At 44.7% G+C, this 26,054-nt stretch overlaps 1 protein-coding gene across 1 annotated transcript in view; it reads left to right on the forward strand.

The window, feature by feature from the left end:
* The window catches only part of MYO10 (myosin X), a 262,216-nt gene that overhangs the window by 130,562 nt on the left and 105,600 nt on the right, over positions 1-26,054 (forward strand). The window contains exons 4-9 of the mRNA XM_069556123.1: positions 4,816-5,003; positions 17,567-17,701; positions 19,363-19,487; positions 20,177-20,190; positions 20,304-20,388; positions 21,375-21,478. Coding sequence (XP_069412224.1) covers positions 4,816-5,003; positions 17,567-17,701; positions 19,363-19,487; positions 20,177-20,190; positions 20,304-20,388; positions 21,375-21,478 — 651 coding nt within the window. The remainder of the gene's footprint in view (positions 1-4,815; positions 5,004-17,566; positions 17,702-19,362; positions 19,488-20,176; positions 20,191-20,303; positions 20,389-21,374; positions 21,479-26,054) is intronic.

Here is a 26,054-nt window from a genome sequence, read left to right on the forward strand (position 1 = left end):
CTCGTTGTCTTTCTGAAAGACCTTAAAACTACTTCACTGGGCCTAGTGCAATGAATTACTCAAACACAAAACTAGGCATAAGATGTTTTGGAAGTTCTATCTTCACCTTTACTAACAAACTTAATGTCCTGTGGGTCTCCTGCCCCCGTACAGAGTCCACGTCATCTGTGTCAGGGTAAGTGACTTCTTTTGTTTGTTTTTAATTTTATTTATTTATTTAGGCTGTGTTGGGTCTCAGTTGTGGCACACAGGATCTTTCGATGTGGTACATGGACTCTCTTGTTGTGGCACCTGGACTCAGTTGCTCTGCAGCAGGCGGAATCTTAGTTCCCTGACCAGGGATTGAACCCCTGACCCCTGTGTTGGAAGACAGATTCTTTTTCTTAAGTGATGCTGGGGGGCTGGTTCCCCAACCAGGAAAGGGGAGCATGCCCATGAGGTTTTGATTAGTCATCACTTTCAAAAGAAAGCTTGTATTAAAAGGTTATGATGTTTTAATTTTTATTTTTACTTTATTTTGCTAATAAAGTAAAAATAAAAATTAAAGTAAAAAGAAACACACAAATACTTCCTTGTTAACAAATATAGATTTATAGTCTCAGTTTTATTTTCTGAATAAAATTTTGTTTTAGAGAAAAAAAATAAAAGGTTATGATGTTTTTCATGTATAAATCAATACTTAAAAAACTCATCTCAGAATTTTATAACCACCTTGCTAGTGTGCTATGAATGGGAGGCAGGCAGGCAGTGCATGCTTGGTTATACCTGACTCTCTGTGACCCCATGGACTGTACCCCACCAGGCTTTCCTGTCCATGGGATTTCCCAGGCAAGAATACTGGAGTGGGTTGCCATTTCCTCCTCCAGGGGATCTTCCTGAATGAGTGACCGAACCTGCATTTCCTGGATATGAACAGGAGTGCCAAAATTTTCACAATTTGGACATATTAGTCTCTTTTCAGATATGTTAATGATGGGTTACTATTCTAATATTCGTTTAATAGTCAAACTGATGCCCTGAGTGTGGCTTTTCTCTTTTACTTGTAGCTGAGACAGGGGATGGGCAGCACGCCTCCCTGTCTGTATAAAGAGGATCTTCACTGATTGTCTTGAGTTCTGCCAAAGTGGGGAGGGGGAAACATGTTTCACAGAAAAATGAAGTCTTGGTATTTCACCGAATAAAAATAACAATAATACAGACAGCTACCAAAAGGGTAGAAACAAGCTTGACATTCTAGACCTACAAGAGGAAGGAGCCAGACTCCCAGAGCCTCAAGCATCACCAACCTGCCTGCCTTCCTCACCTCTGCAACTATAATAAAAGAAGCTGCCAGCACCTGTGGTCCAGCCATCAATGGAAGGTATCTGGCATCCCTCAGGGGACCATGTGATTCTCTGCTCGCCTGTAGAAGTAGGGCACTTTACTTCCCCAGGGAAAAGGCTGCATGCACTCTTTTTTCCGGCCACATCCTTCCCCTGATGCTCTGATGGGGGAAAGGGGGCCCTCTAGAGAGTGCAGGTTTCTGAAGATGTGAAAATTCCCTCCTGAAAGCTCTGCATCTTTTCATTGGTTTTTAATGGAAGTGAAATTTATATAACAGAAAACTAACCACTTGAAGGTAAAGTCAGTGGCATTGAGTACAACCAGTGTTGTACAACCAGCACCAGAATGTTCTCATCACCCCATTGGAAGCCCCGTGCCTGCAGGCAGTCAGCTGTCGGTCCTTCCTGCCCCCACCCTCCCCTCTGCCCATGGTAACTACCTCCAGTGTTGGTCTGACTTCTGTCACCTAGCGTCATGCTTTCAAGGTTCATCTCCATGGCAGCCCGTATCAGTACTTCCTTCCTTAGCACGGCCATTCTGCAGTGTGGTCGCACTGCATCTTGTTACCCATCTGTCTGATGGTGGACATTGGGTTGTTTCTTCCTTTAGGCTCTTGTGTATGATGCTGCTGTATTTTTGTTGGGAGTACCTGTTTTTAATTCTGTGGGGGTACATACCTAGGAGCAGAACTGTTGGGTCATACACTAATAACTCTTTGACCTTTTCAACCTCGTTTTGGTTTAAAATGTTTCCAAAGCATGCTCTGAACCATCTTGCATTTGAAAGCAGTTACACGGGACACAGGATATTTTGCTTGATGTTCCTGGAAGTCACTGTAAATATAGATGATTACAAATGGCTATCATATGATACAGATGCACTCAGGATGTTTGAGCTTTCTGTCCAATGTTTCTTGGTTTTCTTGAACTCTGCTGTGTTAGCACCCCCTGCTAGCAAATGTGAAGAGAAGGCTCTGGATTTAGGTGGCCTGCCTTCGCATCTCACCTCTGCCCCTTACTGACTATGTGACCAAATGCAAAATTTTATCACTCTACCTTAATTTGCTCATCTGAAAAATAGGCGCAATAATACCGTGAATCTCCTAGGAGTACTCTGAGTACTTTCAGTCTCAGGCCCTCTGAATTAGTCTGTTCTGACTGCCATAACAAAAGGCCACGGACTGGCTGGCTGAAACAACAGGACAGTTATTTTCTCACAGTTTTGGAAGCTCAGCGTTTGAGGTCAGGGTATCAGCAGGGTTGGTTTCTTCTCCTGCGGGCTCCGGCCTTGGCTTGCAAATGGCCACCTTCTTGCTGGGTCCTCACGTGGTCTATCTGTACACACACATCCGCTGTGTTTCTTTGTGTATCCAGGTTCTCTCTTCTTATAAGGACAAGTTTGGGCTTCCCAGGTGGCCCTAGTGGTAAAGAACCTGACTACCAATGCAGGCTGCAGATGGTGACTGCAGTGATTTTGGAGCCCCCAAAATAAAGTGTCTCACTGTTTCCATTGTTTCTGCATCTATCACTTCATGGCAAATAGATGGGGAAACAGTGGAAACAGTGGCAGACTTTATTTTTTTTGAACTCCAAAATCACTGCAGATGGGGACTGCAGCCGTGAAATTAAAAGACGCTTACTCCTTGGAAGAAAAGCTATGACCAACCTAGACAGCATATTAAAAAGGAAAGTAATGTCTCTGCAACAAAGGTCCATCGAGTCAAAGCTCTGGTTTTCCCCGTAGCCATGTATGGATGTGAGAGTTGGATGATAAAGAAAGCTGAGCACCGAAGAATTGATGCTTTTGAACTGTGGTGTTGGAGAAGACTCTTGAGAGTCCCTGGAACTGCAAGGAGATCCAACCAGTCAATCCTAAAGGAGATCAGTCCTGAATATTCATTGGAATGCTGAAGCTGAAGCTCCAATACTTTGGCCACCTGATGCAAAGAACTGACTCACTGGAAAAGACCCTGATGCTGGGAAAGATTGAGGGCAGGAGAAGAAGGGGATGACAGAGGATGAGATGGTTGGATGGCATCACCGACTCTATGGACATGAGTTTGAGGAAGTTCCAGGAGTTGGTGATGGACAGGGAGGCCCGGTGGGCTGCAGTCCATGGAGTCGCAAAGAGTAGGCTACTACTGAGCAACTAAACAACCAGTGGAGGAGATGAAGGAGATGTGGGTTCTATCCCTGAGTGTGGAATATAACTGGAGGAGGGTGTGACAACCCACTCCACTATTCTTGCCTGGAGAATCCCGTGGACAGAGGTGCCTGGCGAGCTGTAGTCCGCAGGGTCGCACAGCATCAGACATGACTAAAGTGACTTAGCACATGCAAGGACAAGTTTCGGGCCCACCTGAACCACCTCATTTTAATTTAGTCATCTTTAAAAGGTCCTGTCTACAGATAGAGTTGCATTCAGGGGTGCTGGGGGTCAGGGCTTCAGTACATGAATTGGAGGAGGGGACAGAGCCCATAGCAGGCTGTCAAGCCTAGGGCTCCACAAACACACTGTGGAGGCTGGCAGGTGAATGGTGGAGGCTGCAGGACCTTAGCGCCCGCCCTTCTCATCTGCTGCTCCACTTGTGTCTGAGCCTGGGAACCAGCAACCCAGCTTCATTAGTCTTTCTTCAAGAAGGACGGGCAAGTTAGTCTGTATCCACATGGAGGAGGCATGAAGTGTGATGCTTTGATAACTCTGTAGCCTGTGTTTTGCTCTTCTGAAGATTTTGCTTAATTTCTGGCCTGGATTTGGTTCCAGAAAAGGGAAAATTGCCAGGCAGCTATTTTTTCAGGTATGTTACATGGCATTTCATGAGGTGTTTGAGATTACTGGAAGAATACCGAGTGTTTTCACAATGTTCTTGTTACCTCTTAAGTCAAAGATTTATAGCATAAAAGTTAGCTTTTTTACTCTTTTTAAGCATGCAGTACAGTGTACCAAATACCATTGCTGTGTTGTGCAACCATAACCACTATCTACCTCCAGAACTTTCTTACCATGCTGAACAGAAGCCCACTAAACAGTCACCCTCCCTGTCCCCGCCACCCCCCACCCCCCACCTTCTCTTATTGCTTTAATCCCAGCTTTCCTAACAGCCACCTGATGGGGTCAGGAGGTCCCCGGAGAATTAGGGATTTGGGCTTTGATGTGTCCCCGTCGTCTTTCTGTTGTTTACTTGCAGCCCTCTTTGAGGTGGCTTCATTCCTTTGCACGAGATTTGTCCCCAGAAGTACAGGGAAAAGTGTGAGTGGGGGGTCAGGAGTCCCTGATCCCTGTAACATGCACTCAGTGGATTCTGTTTAGGCTCAGACAGTGGCCCCAGTGAGAGGTGGCATCTCTTCTCCTCTTAGTGTGGAGCCGCCTTGAGCTGCTTCTGTCTCTACCCCAGGGCGGGTGGGAGTGAGATCCCGTACCCAGGTGCCCCCTTCTCCTCCTCGAGTGCCACCTGTAACCCGAGTTCCTGTCTCCTCGCCCCCTGCCCCGCAGACCTACATCGGCTCCATCATCGCCTCCGTGAACCCCTACAAGACCATCTCGGGCCTGTACTCGAGGGATGCCGTGGATCGCTACAGCAGGTGCCACCTGGGCGAGCTGCCCCCCCACGTCTTCGCCATCGCCAACGAGTGCTATCGCTGCCTGTGGAAGCGCCATGACAACCAGTGCGTGCTCATCAGGTAACCAGCCAGCCCCCAAACACAGAGCCCGCCTCCGAGCACGTCAACCCCCAGATTTCCCAGACAGAGTTTTCCGTTTTGAATAGCCCAACAGCTACAGCTTTGGAAAGAAACTGAGGACTTGATAAAAAAGCAGGATGTACCGTGTTTGCTGGCTCTTGTCCTCAGTGTGATTTCTCCATTTCGGTTCTTTGTTTTATTTACCTAGTTATTCTTTGGTTTGTTCCAATGATCAGGCATCGTCCTTCTGTTGACTTACGGAAGCATTGCCTAGTACTTTCAAATTTAAAATATTTTCTGTATTCTGGAGTGCTCGTTAGAATGCTTGCTTGTTTGAGCAAGGTTTTGGTTTTTGCCAGTATCAGATTACCCTAGAGTCTCCCAAATTTAACAATTTTTAAGGAATTTAATAATTGGATGTTCCTAAAGTTGAGCTTTGAATTAGCCACAGAAGAGGGACTTACTCTGTTATATATTGAGGGAATGATAGAAAGGCATAATGATTTCCATTAATTTTGGGGAGAGGTGAGGAAAAAGGGTCTTGCCATCTATTTTAGCCAAGTTTTACTCATTTATTAAAGTAAACTACCAGATGCCTCACTCTCAAAATACTTATTACTAGGAACTACTTACAAAAATCATACGTAATTAGATACGTAATTTTTATTGAATAATAATTCAAATTGCCCTTATCACCTAATTTCTAGTGACATCCTGTTGGCTTATATTATTTATATTGGGATCATGTTCTAGAGAAGGAAATGGCTGCCCGCTCCAGTATTCTTGCCTGGAGAATCCCATGGACAGAGGAGCCTGGCAGGCTACATTCCATGGTACTGCAAAGAGTGAGACACGACTGAGTGACTGAACACTACACACACACACACACACACACACACACACACTCACACACGCACGCACACACATGTCTTAGTGGTGATCAGAACACTCCTGGATGAGATCAAGAGCAGACATGTTGAGCGCCCTGGAATATCCAAGCACTTCGTCCAGGCACTCGTTCATGGAGCTCGGCTGTTGCTAAGACCCGACTGGATTACTAAAACTGCTGATGGGACTGGAAAGCCATCAGAAACAGAGGTCAAGATCTTCTTTCCAAGCTTATGGCAAAATGATTGTTATTATTTCAAGGGGAGAAGAAAAGGTGTTTGGAATTAGAGAGGACATCATATCAGGACCCCACTCCCTGATTTCTGATCCAGTGGAAGTGAGGCTCGGGAGACAGGTGGAGAGCCATGTGTCAGCTTTAGACTCCCAGCCCCAAATTGCAGACAGACAGACCCCCTGGTCAGGGTTCAGGCAGGTCACTGGTGGCCGTGATCACTGTCGAAACCAGTCCCCAGATGGTGAGGAGCTGACCAGCCCTTCTGCCCACCCAGTTCACCTGTCTAGGAAACTACCGCTGCTCTTTTGGGGAGGGAGTCAGGAGCAGATGTACCAGAGGAGAGTCCTCCTCGAAACTCCAGGAAAGAGAAAGGAGGCCATTTGGGAGGTCCTCACACTGTCCCCCAACGTCCCAGCTTCCCAGGTGGCTTAGTGGCAAAGAATCCGCCTGCCAGTGCAGGAGAGGCAGGAGACGTGGGTCGGGAGGATCCCCTGGAGGAGGAGATGGCACCCCACTCCAGTATTCTTGCTTGGACAATTCCATGGACAGAGGAGCCTGATGGGCCACAGTCCATGGGGTCGCAAGGAGCCTGACACAGCTGAGCACGCACAGGCACATTGTCCCACATGGTATCTGATGGATGATGGGTGATAGATAATGACCAGCATTTCCAAAGGGTTTCAACACTGTGCCAAGAACTTTCCCTGCATCAGCTCATTGAAGCCTTCCAGCAGCCCTTTGACGCGGATGCTCCGCAAGTGCCGCGTACAGGACTGTGTGTTTCTTCTTGGCAGTGTTTACCCGGAGGACTGTGTGTTTCTTCTTGGCAGTGTTTACCCATTACTCTTGTTCGTGGATCCTTCATTTGCAATAAATCAGAATTATGTAAGTGTGGAGGATAGAACAATGCATTTCTCCTTCATCTTTTCTTTCCCTGCTTCTTCCATCAGTTACTTCCTTTAAGGAAAGGGAAAGACCTGGGCAGATATATTCTCTGTTCTTACCTTAGCTATGCTCACTCACCAGGTTGTGGAAACAACTTGGATAGAGGGACTGTCCGTTAATCCAGTTAAGTAAATATGAATCCTTGTAACTTGCAGTTAATAAAAAATAAAGCTAACACTTGGTATAAACACAGCATTTGAGAGTCACCTTCCCAATGAATTGACTTGCCTTCTGATTGTGGGCTCTTTGATATAGTTTCATGAAAGTTGAAAGTGAAGTTTAGCAGTTAGAATTTAAGATCACTGTTTCAGCATACAGAATAAAATAAGATTACAGAATGTAATTTGATAAGATTAACAGAGAGTTTAAGAACATCAAGCTGGTTTCCGCACTTAGGTACCTAAATATTTGCCATCGATAATTGGCTGTGTTTATTACTTTCAGTGGAAAAAGTGAGGGCATGACTCATATATCACTTGCTAGACAGCAGTTAGGGAAGAAAGTGAAAAATCAAATGAGATCATTGTGCATATATATGTGTGTGTAGTAAAAACGGAAAGGGGTTAGCATGTTCCTGCCAAAGACTGTGGTATTTAAAAATAAAATCGGGGGTAGCCGGGAGGGAGAGGGGACCCCAAAAAGAAAGCTCTCATTGTGTAATTCTGATGTGAAGAGTATTTAAATTAAATCAGGAAGCGGCATTTTTAAGAATAGATTTCTTATTAAAATGTGTTTTGATTTTTAATAGACCACTCCAGCAGGATTTTTTTTTTCTTTTAAGTGGGACTTGGGGTTGTGGGAATTAAGAGAAAATTGAGTGTAAAAATAAAAACTGTAGGGCACAGTAGCCCTTTTAGATTTCCTCGGGCATGATCTGCCCCCTGGTGGCTACAACATGTTACTACTTTGAAAACTTTCAGGCTAATTACCTATGAAACTAAGAAAATAAGCCTATTTGGATTTCGGCAGGGACCTCATAGACCATTTTTTTCTCTCACTTTATGGGCCTCTGTTACTCCCAGTCTCCGGGATTCTAGTCCAAGTCTTTATTATTTGTCTCACTTTAAAGAGTTTACCTCCCTTAATGCAAAGAGCTGACTCATTGGAAAAGACCTCGATGCTGGGAAAGATTGAGGGTAGGAGGAGAAGGGGACGACGGAGGATAAGATGGTTGGATGGCATCACTGACTCAATGGACATGTGTTTGGGTGGACTCCGGAAGTTGGTGATGGACAGGGAGGCCTGGCGTGCTACAGTTCATGGGGTTGCAAAGAGTCAGACACGACTGAGTGACTAAATTGAACTGAACCTCCCTTAAGCTCTAGTTTTATTTTACTTGATTATGTACATTTAAGCCAATGCTTACACTATTATAATTTCTAAAATATGTGTTTAAAACCCCCATGAGCCTTTTAATCTAACAGGGTGGGCATTTGATCTTGGTTGGTCTAGTACATTTCAGGTTAACTTCAGTTTGGGGCAAGCAGAGTTTAGTCTGTTTAGTCTCCTATGATCTTTTCTGGATATGTGACCTTTCAATGTCAAGTCCTGTGGTTAATTCATCTGTGCAACTCAGGGCCCAGGACAGTGCCTGATAGAGGGGTCAGCATCCAACATCCGTCAAAGGATGGATGGGCGGAGCAGCTGTTGGTTTAGGACCTCTGCTTGCTTTGCGAAGTTTCGTTTTTCCAAAACAGTAGTGATTTCTTCTTAACAGAAGAAGAAATCTATAATGCAGGAGCTGTGTGTTCGATCCCTGAGTCAGAAATAACCCCCCGGAGAAGGAAATGGCAGCCCACTCCAGTGTTCTCGCCTGGAAAATCCCATAGACAGAAGAGCCTGGCCTGCTACAGACCTTGGGGTTGCGAAAGAGCTAGACACAACTAAGGGACTACACAACATCATGTCTTTTATATTCTGGAATAATACTTGGGTTCTCAGCTTTTTTTTTTTTTAATTCTAGTGGTATATTTAGAAATCATTGAATTGGAATAGTGAACAAAGCTTGCATTCCTGGATTAAAAAGTCACTACCCGGAATAAGGCATGGGGCATGCCTCGAGCTCATATCATATGGAAGGTTATCTTGTTAGGCTTTTAGGATTAAAAAAAAAAAAAAAAATACCCAACCACTGTCCTTTATGAACTTCTGCTCTGATGGGAAGAAACTGATGTAAACATGTAATTTCAGTACAGTCTGCCAGTGCTGTCTGAGAAATGTGTACATGGCTGCTCAGAGAAGATGACAGTAGATGCTAGGAAGGACCTGAGAAAATATATCACAGAGGAAGGGCCGTGTGGCTATGCGCCCAAGAGTCTGTGGGAACACGGCGGGCGCAGAGTGGGGGAAGGGCCCAGAAGCGTTTGAAAGAATTGGAAGAACAAGTACAGATTGCTCAGTTGTGTCTGACTCTCTGCAACCGCTTGGACTGTACAGTCCATGGAATTCCCCAGGCCGGAATACTGGAGTGGGTAGCCTTTCCCTTCTCCAGGAGATCTTCCCAAACCAGGGATCAAACCCAGGTCTCCCACATTGCAGGCAGATTCTTTACCAGCTGAGCCACCAGGGAAGCCTTGGAGGAACGAGGATCATTAGCAAGTGGAAAGTGTGCCTGTAAAGTGTGGGATTTGCTAAGGACATGTAGGAACCAGGCTTGGTTGGAAAGGCAAAGATGGTGCACGGCTGTTTGTTGAGAAAGACAAGACGTTGTGGGGAAGCTGAGGCTGGGAGCTGTGGAGTGGCTTGCCAAGGAGACCATGAACTTTTTTCTCTTTGTGTTAGTTTCAGAGCAGAGTCCTACCTCCTGCTGCACGGTCACACCTTAAGGGCTTTGTCCTGCTTGCTAAGACCTGCCAACTGTATCTTCTAGGCAGTGGAGAAGTGTCCAAAGTCTTCTTGGTTAGCAGTGGAGTGATCTGTGTGTGTTCCGAGAAAATCACATGGATCAAGACAGTTTGATTCACGGGATGGAGAATGGTTGTCAGGTGTCCGCAGAGGTAGCCTCTCAGTTCAGTTCAGTTGCTCAGTCGTGTCCAACTCTTTGCTGCCCCATGAACTGCAGCACGCCAGGCCTCCCTGTCCATTGCCAACTGCTGGAATCCACCCAAACCCATGTCCATTGAGTTGGCAATGCCATCCAACCATCTCATCCTCTGTCATCCCCTTCTCCTGCCCTCAATCTTTCCCAGCATCAGGGCCTTTTCAGATGGGTCAGCTCTTTGCATCAGGTGGCCAAAGTATTGGAGTTTCAGCTTCAACATTGAGAGATAACATCTAGAGACAGCCTCTAGATGGTCATATTTTCTCTAAAGAGGACATATTTTTGGCCCAGTGAGCAAGATCATTTCTGTTAAAACGACTCAGCTCTGCCCTTAGAGTGTGGAAGTGCTTGCAGACAGCATGTGTGAAATGCCAGGCTGTGTTCCAATAAAACTTTTATTTATAAAAGCAGAAGGGCAGATCTGGGGGCCGCAGTTGGCCAACACGTGCGCTGGAGGGGAGACTGCGGGTGGATAAAGGGCCCTGTTCACAGCAGAGGCGCTTTCCTTCAGGTGTGTTTTGATCCCTCCTCCCTGATTTCCTGGGGACTTCTCCACCTTTGAGCCTCCCTGCCTCTGGTTCTTGGATCTCTCCTTTTCTACTGGACCATTGGCTTTATCACCCAACAATTTCTAGTATCTTTTACAGGTTTCTTGAACTTCTTTGCCTGGGGACTCAGACAGTAAATAATGTGCCTGCAATACAGGAGACCCGGGCTCTATCCCTGGGTCAGGAAGATCCGCTGGAGAGAAGGGAATGGCAGCCCACTCCAGTATTCTTGCCTGGGGAATCCCATGGAGAGAGGGGCCTGGCGGGCTACAGTCCATGGGTTCACAAAGAGTCAGACATGACTGAGCGACTAACACAGTTACTTGTTTTCTTTATTTTTGAAATGAGAAAAGATAAAACAAGATCGTCTTTGACTCCACAGCCCCTTCCGCACACTGCCCCGCCCTCCTCCAAGCTCCTCCACCGTTCTGGACTCTTCCTTGTTTTCTTGGCTCATCTTCCTCAGGTTCTACCAGCCTGCCTTTCCTTCTGTGGGTCTCCCTGCCTCCCCAGACTTCAGGGCTGCCCTGCCAGCTTCTCCGCTGTGTCCCACCCGTGTGTCCACCGCCCCCAGGGCATCATCACGGAGGTCTATTCTGTGCTTCTCAAGGGTGACCCCTCCTCAGTTCACCCCGATTTCCTCCCAGAAAATCGGTGTTCCTCCTGTCATGCTTCTTGTTCTTAGCAAGGTCTCAAGCCGGAGATCAGGACATTAATCTTGGATCTGTGAGGCACCCCGCCCCCAACATGAAGGTCAGATTACCTTCGGTCAGCTGTACCAATCTCATATATACAGTTCAGTGATTATTGACAAAGATGCCCAGCTGTGCTACCAGCGTCCAGGTCATCACACTGGCTGGGAAACTGTCTGGACTCTCCTACATTCCCCCACCTTCCTGTCACCGACCACCCAGACCAGGACCCCAGCCATCCCCTCCCTCCTCTGGGGACCTCTGGCTTTCCCCTCTGCTCCCCCCTCCTTATCCTCTGCCCTCGTTCCCCAACTTCCTTTCTCATATCTCTCCATCCATCCTCAATCCATTCTCCACACCGAGTGATTCGTTAGAACCTTGAACCTGATCACGACATCTTCTGCTTGAAAAGTATTCTTGAAACTTTCCATTCTGCCTACAGAAAGTTCTCAGAACTTCTAATATGGTCCCCCAGGCCCCATATCAGTGCCATAGTTATTTTTCTTTCCCTTTTTTAACTTTTCACTATTTATAAAGTTTTTTTTTTTTTTAACAGCATCAACTCATTTTGGCTTATCTGGCCATGCATGTTTTCTGTGAAGCCCATGTTTGTGTTTGTCGTCACGTTGGCGCCCAGGGTTAAGACTGTAATCGTCTTGGGCTAATGAGACAAATGCAGGACTGGATATGCCAGTGATGTGTTCGCTGTCAGTTAAGGGGAATTAACAGCGTGATTGCTGTGCGAGTGACTGTTTTATCGAGGCTGGAATAGAGGAGCTAAGGTGGAATACATGACTCATCGCAGCACCTGTGGTCAAAGAGGCCGCCAGGCTCACGGGGAAGCAGTGGGCAGTACGGTTCAAAGAGCGCTTCAGTTTTAACAAAGCAACATTAACCAGGGGGTTAAGGTAGTCTTGTTAATCTAGATTTTATAGGTATTATAGTTCAGGAGTCTAACATTTATTTTAGCTTCATAGTTCTGTGGTGCAGTAAGCAAAGCAGGATATACTTAGTTATTATATCCTTAGAATGCCATAATATAGATGCTGTCTATCGCATAGCATGTGTTATCAGGTTCCCCAAGTAAGTAACTCATTTCTGTCACTGTCCACCACCAAACAGCATCAGATCCCACAAGTTAACAGCTTGGTCCTCCGAGACTGCCTCCCCCTTCATGTCAGATGCTGGTCATGTGGTCACCTGTGCTTCTGACCCAGCAGCTCTAGGTGGGAGCTTCCGATGACCCCCTCCTTGGGTTTGATTAATTTGCTAGAGCAAAAATAATTATTTTTCTAGAGCAGCTCACAGAACTCAAACCTTTTAGTTACTCGATTATCAGTTACAGTAAGTCCCTTATGTAGGAATGAATTCTGTTCTGAGAGCACGTTCGTTAAGTCCAATTAAGTCCAATTGGACTAAAGTCTAGTTTAAGTCCAACAGAGTTAGCCTAGGTATGCAACTAATGCAGTGAGCTATATAATGTGTGCACGCACGCTAAGGCGCTTCAGTTGTGTCCAACTTTGCAACCCTGTGGACTGTAACCCTCCAGGCTCCTCTGTCCGCAGGATTCTCCAGGCAAGAATACTGGAGTGAGTTGCCAAGCCCACTTCCCAGGGGATCTTCCTGACCCAGGGATCGGAACTGCATCTCTTATGTCTCCTGCATAGACAGGCAGATTCTTGACCCCTAGCACCACCTGGTTAGCGCATGCGCACACACACCCACGCACACACACCCCCCCCCCCAACTCACACAGTCAGCTATGTAGTACTGTCTTGTAATATACATGAGAAACCACAGCAAAGAAACACATGAATGGGTACAGTACTTTGAGAAGTACAGTGGTACAGTACAACAGCTGGCAAACAGGGGCACGTTTGCAGCTTTGAAGTTTCATGGAGGGGGAGGGATAAACTGTATTATAGAAGGATGTGTTTAACTCAGGAACAGCAGATGGAAGAGGGGATGCGCAGCAGAGTATGGGGAAAGGGGAGGAGTTCCCACCCCCTCTCGGGAGCCATTCTCCACCTCCACGTGTGCCCCAGCCCAGATCATCTCCAAACCCGTCCTTTTGGATTTTATGGAGGATTCATTCCATAGTGTGATGTATTGACTAACCCATTAGCCATGCAAGTCCATCACCAGCCTCTCCCCCTCTCTCCTATGGAAAAGAACCAGTTCCATACTTGCCTGGAAAACAGTGGCCTCTCGGTGGGACCCAGCACACGCTTTCTTTCCCCATGGCTCTGTGGGCATCTGCCCCTCCCTCAAGGCTCCAAACCCTCCCCTCCCCATCCTTCAGGTTTCTCCCAGCTCACTTTTGTGCGTGTCTCTGCATTTCAGTCCAAATGTCATTTCCTGGGAAAGGTCTTTGCTGAACCTTTACTCCACCTAAATTATGCCTCCTCCTGTCTCCTGAGGTTCATACTTGACAGCGTTAGCCGTAATTTGTGGCTCTTTATCTCCTGCTGCTGCTGGGTCGTAAATACCATCCGTGGCCGTTTGTCTCCAGACTGTCTTCCCAGCCCTTAGTGCAGCCTGCTGCGTCATGGCCCCATGGATACTTCAGGAGGGAAGAAGTCCCTGCAGAAATGCTCTTTGTCCACTGCTTCAAAGATGGTGTTTTGTGACCCTCGGTAAATGGGGAATGGGCTTCCCAGGTGGTGCTCGCGGTAAAGAACCCGCCTGCCAATGCAGGAGACCTAAGAGATGCTAGTTCGATCCCTGGGTTGGGAAGATCCCCTGGAGGAGGGTGCTTGGCAACCCATTCCAGTATTCTTGACTGGAGAACCCCAAGGACAGAGGAGTCTGGCAGGCTATGGTCCATAGGATAACAAGGAGTCAGACACGACTGAAGCGACTTAGCACACAGCACAGTCACCAGCAGGGGTTGGGAGGGGAGGAGGAAGAGGAGAGCAAGACAGAAGTGAGTCCTGGTACCTTGACGCTGGTGTCTGGGGACATCTGGCATATTTCTGAGTTCTGACAACTTGTGAGTCATTTATATTTATTCTTTGCTTTGTTCATGGCGCACTTCCCCAGCCTGCTATATATGTCCCCTTTGTAACCTGGTGCAGTCCTATCTGAATTATGTGAAAAGGCTTTTGAGAATAGTTGTTCCCAGCCTTGACTTCTTAGTAGAATCACTTGGAAATTTGTTTAAAAAAAAAAAAAAATTACTGATTAAGTTCTATCTTTACAGGTCCGAATTAGGAACATAGCAGGTAATTCTCATGCACAGCCAAGTTTGAGAATTACTGTTGCACAAATCTGAGTTCCTTTTTGAAGTTTTACTTTACGGATCAATGATGAGCCTAAATAGGTTCCGTGCTGTGTTAAGTCACATCAGTTGTGTCCGACTCTTTGTGACCCCATGGACTGTAGCCCACCAGGCTCCTCTGCCCATGGGATTCCCCAGGCAAGAATACTGGAGTGGGTTGCCATGCCCTCCTCCACAGGATCTTCCCGACCCAGGAACTGAATCCCCATCTCTTATGTCTCCTGCATTGGCAGGAGGGTTCTTTGCCTCTATTGCCACCGGGGAACCGGTACCATTTTTCGAGGTGGGAGTGGATTGGGGCTGACGTATGTGCACTGCCATGTGTGAAACAGACAGCTAGTGGGAACCTTCTTGTAGCACGGGGAGCTCAGCTTAGTGCTCTGTGATGACCTAAAGGGATAGGGCGGGGCGGGAGTGAGACGGATGGCCAAGAGGGAGGGGGTGTGTATACACATAACTGATTCACTCTGCTGTACAGCAGAAACCAACACAGCATTGTGAAGCAGCTGTACCCCCAATTTTTAACAGAGATGTACTTATAGAAGATGCTTGAAAAAAATTCGCTACAGTGAGAAAAACATAGGGGCTGAAGCCTAGAGATAGATCAGTATCCCAGGCTGGTGAAGGACAGTGCAGGCTTTGGGTTTTCTTCTCCTTGATGAGTCTTTGCCATCCACCTCGAACAGCCTCTTCTCCACGGCTATATGGTTGCCATGTTCATCACGATAGGGTCATAGCTGTGCTGATGGCTGTAACGGGGGCTTGCCTGGAGAATTCCATGGACTGTATGGTCCATGGGGTCGCAAAGAGTCGGACGTGACTGAGCAACTTTCACAGCCCCATATGGGAAGGTGAGACCCCTGACTTTGTTGTACCCATCACTTTGTTCTGGAGATTTGCCATCCTGAGGGCACCTAGATGCCAGGCTGGTAAGATAGGGAGCCCAGAGAACCTTGAAGGGGTTTAGCCACCCGACGTGGAAGTAACATACACCCCTCTGGCTCAGTTTAGCTGCTGTGTTGTTCAGTTGGCCACGTTCATTCCTGGTTACTGATCACTGTCCTTCATACAAGGGAGGTTGAAATGCCAGCCCCCTCTGTGTGCTGCAAGATACAGAGATGGGTTTGGGGACCGTGTAAAACAATATTTCTGTTTCATACATTGTAACTAGAGAAGTTGTCACTTTCAGCTTTGTTTTAACAAAATTTAACTGCTAGGGAGATATGGTATGTGTATTTTTAAATATCAAGAATTATTTAAATGTTCTTCCTGCAACTTTCTCTTACTTGCTGCTACTCCTTCCTGCTAAATGCCTCCTATGAGCCAGCTCCCAGGCTTGGCTGGTACCAGAGATGCAGAGATGAACGTGCAGCCCCACATCTGGTTGCCGACGACAGAAAAGGCAGCTCGAATTGGTGTCCCTTGCCTGGGCCTTTATCATCTAAGGCCGCAAGGCAGGGCAGGGTCAGGGCTGTGGGTTCAGCCACTCCCTCTGGGCGCGTCTCTGATTATCTTGGCTTTTGCTTTCTGATCTCGAGAAAGGTGTGGCTTCCCACACCTTTGTGGGTATTTGCCATCTGCAGTCAGAGGGACACTTTGCTTGGTCTTGTGTGTGTGTGCACGTACCCCACCCACCCGCATGCCGCACGCACATGCAGGAAACCCTCAGCATGCTTGACTTTAAGTCTCTTTGGCTGGAATCCTGACTCTTTCCCATGACCAACCACCCTGTCACCTGCAGGGGGAATGGAGTTACAGTGATGGGCCTCGATCGATGGAGATTCCTGCAGTATCCAGCTGGGCATGGTGGTGTCATCTCTGAGTCATTTCCTCTCCTTCATTACATGCACTTAATCATTCATGGTGTTTTCTGCAGAATTCCTCGTTCACAACCTCCCAGCTTTTGACACTCAATGGGGACTGCTTCTTTAGAACTTGTTGGGACCACGTGTGTTTATCTCACCCCTTGAGCTGTTGTGAGCCTGTTACCCCATGATGGTGTTGGTGTTTGGGTGCTGTTATGTGATTGCTTTACTTTTTTCATAAGTTCTCTGTCTTTTTACTACTCCTTTAGACGCAAACAGACCTGCTCTTCAATTCAGATCCCAACACTTAGCCACTGCCCACCTCATGGTATTATTACAAGAATAAAATGCCTAAGTGTGGGTCAAGCACCTCAGGCTCATTGCCTTGTCCCCTCAATATTTATGAAAGATTTCATTTTTATTCATGTCTACCAGAAAGATACCATTATTGTACTCATTCATATAGTTAATATTTACTAAGTGCTGGCCACCAGCGAGGACAGTTCAGTGAACAAAACCCCTATTCTGGCCTTTGCAGAGCTTGCTGTGCTGTGCTTAGTCGCTCAGTTGTGTCTGACACTTTGCAACCCCATTGGCTGTAGCCCACCAGGCTCCTCTGTCCTTGGGGATTCTCCAGGCAAGAATACTGGAGTGAGTTGCCACGCCCTCCTCCAGGAGATCTTCCCAACCCAGGAATCGAACCCACATCTCTTACATCTCTTGCATTGGCAGGCAGGTTCTTTACCACTAGCGCCATCTGAAAAGCCCCAGATGAAGCTGTTCCCTTCTCCAGGGGATCTTCCCGACCCAGGGATCGAACCCACGTCTCCTGCATTGCAGGTGCATTCTTTACCAACTCAGCTACCAGGGAAATGAAAGGCACCGTCCGTCTTATTACCTGAGCTTAGTCAAAGAGGAGGCTTCTATTTAGTGGGAGGCATTGGCAACATCTAAGCCGGGTGGCTAGCAGGAGGAGGGATCCTCACTTCCCTGTAACTCAGCACTTGAGTCTCTTTCCCACTGTTCAAGAGTTGTTTTGTGGACACCTTGGAGTGACTCCGGCCAAGTTGGTTTTTATTTTATTTTATTTTTTTCACTAGCGGTATAAACGTCTCCATTTTATCTTCCAGTGGTGAAAGTGGCGCAGGGAAAACCGAGAGCACGAAGCTGATCCTCAAGTTTTTATCAGCCATCAGTCAGCAGTCTGTGGACTTGTCCTCGAAGGAGAAGACCTCGTCTGTCGAGCAAGCCATTCTTGAGAGCAGGTATTTTCCCATCGTGTTTCCTGTTCCAGCAAACAGGATCCACGGTCCTCACTGTACCACTGATTTCAGGAAGTAGTTGAAACTCGGGGTTCTGTCTGCCCTGTTTCTTGATGTGGCTTTCATGATTGCTCAAGGAGAAGTCTCTACACGCAGGTGGAGATTTCCGGTGACCTGACCCTCCATTGCTGGGCCAGGCTTGAGCAAAGGAGTGAGGAGCATTCAGAGCTGCCTCCTGCTGGGCAGCTCCTGACTGGCTGTTTGGAGGCCTTGTTATCAGCAGAAATTTCAGCACGTCGCAGAGAGCTTAGCAGTCAACTCTTGGGAGGCGTCTTGTGGGCAGAATGGTATTGTGTAGCCTCTTACCAGAGTCTTCCCTGGTGACTCAGGTGGTAAAGAATCAGCCCTTAATGCAGGAGACCCAGATTCAATCCCTGAGGCAGGAAGATCTGGAGAAGCAAATGGCAACCCGCTGTAGTCTTATTGCCTGGGAAATCCCATGGATGGAGGAGCCTGGTGGGCTACAGTCCATAGGGTCGCAAAGAGTTGGGCATGACTAAGCAACTTCCACATCACTTCTTCAGCCTCTCAGGTGGCAAAACAATTCGGCATCAATGGCAATGACCTCAGAGCTTGAAAGATAGCCTTGGTACAGTGCTCTCTGAAATTCTAATTAAAATGTGTAATTGTCCCGTGTCTGATTGGTACGTTTTAAGGTCGTAGAACCCACAGAGACTTTATAGGTCCTGTTATTTAAAAATTAGTCCAGAAGTCAGCTGACTCCAGCCTGACACCTGTATCCTGCAGCCTATTTTGGTTTGTCTTTTTAGACTTCAAAATTTATTTTTTAAATTGTGCTGAAATATACATAACAAAATGTGTGACTTTAAATATTTTTCGATGTGCAGCTTAGTGGCATTAAGTACGTTCATGTTGTTGTGCAGCCATCACCACGAGTCTTTCTCTGGGCCATTTTCATTTTCCTCCTACAGCCTGGTTTTATAAATAAAACTTTATAGAAACACAGACACACTCGTTTGCCATCTTGTCTGTAGTTGCTTTTGCACTCTAATGGCAGAGCTGAGTAATTGCATCAGAGACCACATGGCCCACAAAGCCGAAAAGTATTTATTATCTGATCCTTTACAGCAAAAGATGTCTGACCCCTGACCTAGTCTGACCACAGACCTAGTCTGACCACATTTTACAGCTGGAGGAGACCCAAGGAAGTTAAATGAGCTCCCCCGGGACATACAACAAATGAGTGAAATTTCCAGGACTGGAGAATTTTTCAGTTCCTAGAATTCGTGTGGGTTTGTGTGTGTGTGTGTGTGTGTGTGCGCACACACAACCCTTGACTTGTGTAAATAAACTAATTTGGGTGGGGACCAGCCCGCATGGCCTCCTTGACTCTTGGTAGCATCCTTTGCCCACACAACCAGCTGCAAGCTCTCCCCCTTGAGATGGATTCATGTTATAAACCCATTTCAGCAAGTGCTGGGAAATCTGGTCCTTCTATAAATAAACATAATTGCTGTAGGGCCCTTTGCTTTTAGATTTCTTGTGCACTTGTCTATTTTGCCATTGGTGAGGACTGTTGTTAATTACATGGACCCTGATTGCCTCTCACTGTTGTCCTGGTTTTTTTTTTTTTTTTTTTGCAGCCCCATCATGGAAGCCTTTGGCAATGCCAAGACTGTGTACAACAATAACTCCAGTCGCTTCGGGAAGTTTGTTCAGCTGAACATCGGCCAGAAGGGAAACATCCAGGGCGGTAGAATTGTAGATTGTATCCTGTTTCATTTGGCTTTTGTGTATTAGTGTTTGACTCTCCAGTAGAAACTGTTCTTTGGTTTTTCTTAAAACAGACATAGAATATGAAACATTCATTTCTGGTTCTACCTTGTTACTGCTCCTGTTTTACTCTGCTTGACCTGTTAATTATCCTAGGAAATAAGGGGCCCTCTTTCTTTTGGGAATCTCTGATTTCATGTCCCTAATCTGAAAATTTGGACTTCTCATCAAATATCGTGGGCTTCCCTGGTGGTTCAGATGGTAAAGAATCTGCCTGCAATGCAGGAGACTGGGGTTCAATCCCTGGGTTGTGAAGATCCCCTGGAGAAGGGAATGGCTTCCCACTCCAGTATTCTTTCCTGGAAAATTCCATGGACAGAGGAGCCTGGCGGGCTACAGTCCATGAGGTCCCAAAGAGTCTGACATGACTGAGCAATTAGTTGTTTGAAATAATCAGTTGTTTCAAATAGGTTTGATGCCTCTGGGGCACACGTATCCTGTTTGAAGTTGGATTTTGATGAAATAGTCTGTTTTGTTTGCTTATCTTTTGGCACCGGAAGTCAGAATGTCCAAGACACAAAGAATTGTAATTATTTGGGTAACAAAGAGTAGAAAACTAAAGACTAATGAAGCGTCCTGTATCCTTGTTCTGTTCCTTGACTTGCCATTGCTTTTCACATGAAGATTTATTAGAAAAAGTAAGTGAGCATGATTTAATTCATTATCTTTAACATTTTTTAGCAGTTACGGTTCTTGGTCATTAATCAGAGGAAACATCTCTGAATAGAAATCTGATTTCTTCTCTTCACAGAACCGAGTAGTAAGGCAAAACCCCGGGGAAAGGAATTATCACATATTCTATGCGCTGCTGGCGGGGCTAGGACATGAAGAGAGAGGTGAGTGATGGAGCCGCTGCAAAGACATTTCCCGTTACAACCCATCTGTGAAAGAGAAGACTGGACTTTGTTGGTCTTCCACCATTTGAAATGAAATGTGTGAGATGATCAAAGATCCTGAGTGCATGTAGAACCAGATTGCTGTAGAGTGAAAATCATCAGTAGAGAAAGCTTGAGTTTTTTTTGATAAGTTTTGGCATCTTAGTTCTTGTCTGATTTAAAGTATATTTGTGAAAAATACATAATGTATCACAACTGGCTTTACTTTTAAATCCTACGCTAATAAAGCAAATTTCTAAACATTTGATTTAAAAAAAAAAAAAAAAAACAAAACACAGGATCCACATCAGTTACTTTTTTCAGTAGTGTTTTTTTCCGTCCTTTCTAATCTGATCATTTTACTTTCCCTAGATGATGATGAAGAGAGAATGTTTTAATCTTTTTTTCTTTCTTTTTTATTTGTTAGATTATGAAAGTATGATAACACATTTGCAGGAGACTTGGAAAATATAGAACAAAGTTACATATAATTTCACTATATATTACAATTATGTCAGTAGATAAATTTTGATTTTTAGTTGGAGTTTCAGTATCAAACTCTCAGAAATTAATAGAAAGAATATACAGAAAAGGAGAAGGATATAGTAGACGTGAAAAGCAGCATGAACCAATTCAAAATAATTAAGATTTGTACAATTTTCACACAACGGTAGGATACAAATTCTACTCAAGTTCCCATAGACTATAAACTGGGAGACATTAGAGCACATCCAGGGACGTAAAACAGGTACAAAAATTTCATGGTCTAAAGGTATTGAAATCATACAGTCTGAGAACATTTTCATCTTATTAGTGCTTATTATTACAAGCATACAATTATTTTCCATACTTTAAAAAATAAAGTTGCAAAGTGGAAACTCTTTTGAGTTCTGTCTTACCCTGGCCAGTCAAGTACTGATGTTATGTTTCTGTTTTTCTTTTTGTAGAAGAATTTTATTTATCTGTGCCAGAAAACTACCACTACTTGAATCAGTCTGGATGTGTGACAGACAGGACAATCAGTGACCAGGAATCCTTTAGGGAAGTAATTGTAAGTTACTCGCCTATCTTCCTTTATAAGGATGACTCCAACCCCACCTCCACCCCCGCAAAAAAAAAAAAAAAAAAGAATGAAATTGATGACTTTCATTTTCTGTTTCAAAAAAATTTTTAATAATCACATTTGTACTGCTCTGCAAGAAGGGGTCCTTTCTTTTTATTCCAAGTCCTGGAAGGGAATCCTCTCTCTTAGAAGATGGGTGAATGTCTGCATTCAGGAGAGATGGGGATTGGCTTGGAATAGCGTTCAGAAAAACGAAACAAAAGAAAAATCACAGGTTTGGCACTGGAGTAAGCAGATCATCTGTTTCAGGGCTTACAATTAAAAATTGTTTTAAGTAATTGATTCCACAGTTCAAAAGAAGTCTGTCGACTGTTAGACCAGGTGACTGTTGGGTCTCATCCTGTTCTCATAGCCTGATTCTGGTAAATGATTCTTACTGCACAAACAGTGGTCATCTTAAGACACTTTGCTGTGGACCCCTGCTGTATCCTGCAGTTCCTGAATACCTCAAGGAGTGCATTTAGGAAGCCTGGGCATGGTTGAGTGTGGCCAGTAGATTTCATCAGTGTGGTCTGTTCTTCTGCTGGAGTTTCACCTTTAGCAGTTGGAGTCTGTAGATAGAGTTCATTCATAAATGGAGCTAACACTGATTGAGTGCTTACTATGAGGACTTAACCATCCCTCTGCTTCTAACAACCCTGTGAGGGGTAGAAATATGGTTGTCTATATTCTGTGACTCAGAGAGGTTGGTGACCAGCCTAACCACACACAGCACCTAACAGAACCAGTATCTAGACACAGTCTAACTTCAAATCCTAGACTCTAACCGGGAGGCAGGTAGGTAGCCCCTGATTTCCACGCACCTAGATTTGTCTTTGTAGTTGTTGTCAACAACTCGATTCCGTATCGCCGTTTGCTCTTCTAGACTATTTATGAGGATACCTTCTGGAATGGAAGCAAAGTATATTTTTAAGTGGATATATATCACACGTCATTTCCCAATGTCTAATGTATGTGCCCTTAAACTGAAATGAAAATAAAACCTGACTAGACTTAGAGTATCATGATCACCTTCGCCTCAGCCTTCCTTTTAAAGATGTCACATTCTGCCACACATAATGCAAAGAGATGTCTCTGTCCTCTCTCCTTCCTTCAACCTGTTAACCAAAAAACCTCTGCTAACAGCACCATTGCTGTATATCTACCCTAGGCAGTACAGGATTTGGCCCTGCTAATTGAATTTTATGAAATGTTTAAGTATTTATTTAAAATGTTCTCTCAACCTGCTTTTGATGCCTGAGACATCTTTCACTACATGAGCTTCCTCCACTCACTTTGTGCTAGAAAGTGGATGTTTGCAGTGAGATACTCCTTGTTATCCAAGTTACAGAGTCACTACAGGCCCACACTGAGCGGCTCACTGGCCGCCAGGGTGCAGTGGGCAGCGAGGCCCTTCCTAGTCCTAGGAGTGCTCGGGGAAGGTAGTCTGACGGCTTCCTCCGGGGGCATCATTTTCTGATTCAAAACTGTGCACTGCTTCTAAAGGCTACAAGGGAACTTGTGGAGCTCGGCCCTCTTGCAGTGATTGCTAGTTTTTATTTTTAAGTTGAAATGATAGGTTTTTGGCATTTGGAATTTGGTCCTGCGATGAAAGGACATGTCATCTAGAAGGGAAGAAAAGTTTAGATGTGAAATTGACATAATGAATGTACACAACAGACTTAGAGGAATTCTATTTATAGATTCTTAAATATTTGCTTTGCAATTACTTTTTAGTGTTGACCCATCAGAAATGTTAGTGAAGACTTAGCTGGTATTCATTGAAATCAGGAGCATGTGATTTTTGCTCTTATTTAGCATTTTTCTGGAAGATTGAAGCAATGCAGCCAGAAAAAATAAATAATGTGCTACTTCTCAGAAAGGAGGAAAAATATTCTTTTCTATAAAAAAGTGAAATTCTCTCCTCCAAAACCTACAAAAATAATCAGTTGGGGGATGGCTCAAATAATTTATTATATCTTTAAGATCCATTGTAGCTCGCAAAACCATGTTCATGTATGTTTAACAGTAAGGAAAAACTTGTTTATTCTATAAGTGAGGAAAGCATAATACAGCATGATATAATCTTTCATTTGAAAAGTAAGTGTATATATGTCATGTATGTATAGTATGTATACAGAAAATACGCTAAAATAATTGAAAAGTGTTATCTCACAGCAGAATTCTAGGGTTTTATTTTATTCTTTATTATTCTGTTAGAGTATTTTTACAATGACTATGTCAGTTTTAATGATTATATGATTATATCACCAAATCATAGGTCTTTCCCTGGTGGCTCAGTCAGTAAAGAATCTACCTGCAATGTGGGAGACCCAGGTTTAATCCCTGGGTCAGGAAGATCCCCTGGAGAAGGAAATGGTAACCCACTCCAGTATTCTTGCCTGGAGAATCCCATGGTCAGAGGAGCCTGGTGGGCTACAATCCATGGGGTTGCACAGAGTTGACACGACTGAGTGACTAACACTTTTATCAAATCATGATTTCTATAATACAGGAGTATAAAGTATCATATCAGTACCAGCCAACCCATTTTTGTGTCTTGCTTAGCGCTCTATAACCAAGAGTGATACAGGTGGTTAAAGAGACACTGAACACTTCTGGCTCTAAAGTTGATTTTCTGCCTTCAGCGTTTTTAAGCATCTGTTGTGTGCCAGGCAGACACTGCTCTAGCAACAAGGAAACTGTAGTGAGCAAACCATCTATATAATCGCTATATTCTGTTAAAGAAATTAGGATGACTGGGATAGATTATGCTGTTGTTTTATCATGTAATTTGTCTCCTGTTGTTGTTCGGTTGCTAAATCAAGTCCAACTCTTTGCAATCCCATGGGCGGCAGGACGCCAGGCTTCCCTGTCCTTCACTATCTCCCAGAGTTGGCTCAAATTCATGTCCATTCAGTTGGTGATGCTATCTATCTATCTCATCCTCTGTTGCCCCCTTCTCCTGCCCTCAGTCTTTCCCAGCATCATAGTCTTTTCCAGTGAGTTGCTCTTTGCATCACATAGGCAAAGGATTGGAGTTCCAGCTTCTGCATCAATCTTTCAATGAATATTCAGGATTGATTTCCTTTAGGATTGACTGGTTTGATCTGGTTGTGGTCCAAGGGACTCTCAGGAGTCTTCTCCAGCACCACAATTTGGAAGCATCAGTTCTTTGACACTCAGCCTTCTTAATAGTTCAGCTTTCACATTCATAGACGACTACCGGAAAAACCATAGCTTTGTCTCAATTTCCTTCCAAAATCAAGTACCATTGAAATTTGTATCTTCCTACTTTTAATTCCATAAAGCTCCTTTTCCCAGAGGTTTCCGGGTTGAAGAAAGGGAAGGGACCACATCCTATTGGGACTCAAGAACATTTGTTTACAGAGTGTGTTAAAATGTTAACAGAGAGAAATTATTCCTGTGAATTACATATGAACATGTCACCTCTGGTATTTTCAGCTACTAAAAAAGATCATTATTCTTTTTATCAGCTTTAATGTCAACATACTCTGGCAATAGGACCTTTCAGGAATTTTGCTTATTTCATTGAGAATTTATGTATTTTTAAAATTCTTCATTGATACCACCTGACATTACTATAAATATGTACCTGTAAAGGATCCTGAACCATTCTTAGGGGATCCAGTTTTTCCTGGGGAGAGACAGTGAACACAGACTAAATTTCATAGCTCTTTTTTTTTTTCTTTGTAGTCTTCCAGGTTGCACTATAAATTGCTGAGTCAGAATGAAAAGCTATTTCAATAAAATAATAACAACTAATTTATTTTCATTGCCTGCATTTGACCTACCAGAATGGTGGCTGTTGAAATATGAGGACGATAACAAGAGTCTTTGAGTGATAATCTCTTTATTCTTTTGACTCCACAAATATTAATTGGTAATGGTGTTCATAGCCATCTACCAAGACTGGAGTTTCCTGAACATGTAGGTTTTACTGGGTGTACCCCTGTTTTTAACAGTGTGAACCCATCTACCCCTACGTTCTCTCCTCATCAGTCTGACCTTATAAAGATTTAGAGGGCTCTCAGCCATAAAAAAAGAATGAAATAATGCCATTTGCATCAACATGGATGGACCTCGAGATTGTCATACTGAGTGCAGTAAGTCAGACAGAGGAAGACAAATAGCATATGACATCACTTATTTGTAGAATCTAAAAAAAGGCTGCAAATGAACTTATCCACAAAACAGAAAGTCTTACAGCTGTAGAAAATAAATTTATGGTCACTGGGGGGTCGGGGAGAGGGATGAACAGAAAGATTGGAATTGACATATACACTGCTGCTGCTAAGTCGCTTCAGTCGTGTCTGACTCTGTGCAACCCCATGGACTGCAGCCCACTAGGCTCCTCTGTCCATGGAATTTTCCAGGCAGGAGTACTGGAGTGGGGTGCCACTGCCTTTGCCGACATACACACTACTAGGTATAGAATAGATAAGTGCTAAGGACCTACTGTCTAGCATAGGGTGCCCTACTCAGCACTCTGTGATGGTCTATA

Source organism: Ovis canadensis, chromosome 16, assembly GCF_042477335.2.
Source record: "Ovis canadensis isolate MfBH-ARS-UI-01 breed Bighorn chromosome 16, ARS-UI_OviCan_v2, whole genome shotgun sequence".
Classification (NCBI taxonomy): domain Eukaryota; kingdom Metazoa; phylum Chordata; class Mammalia; order Artiodactyla; family Bovidae; genus Ovis; species Ovis canadensis.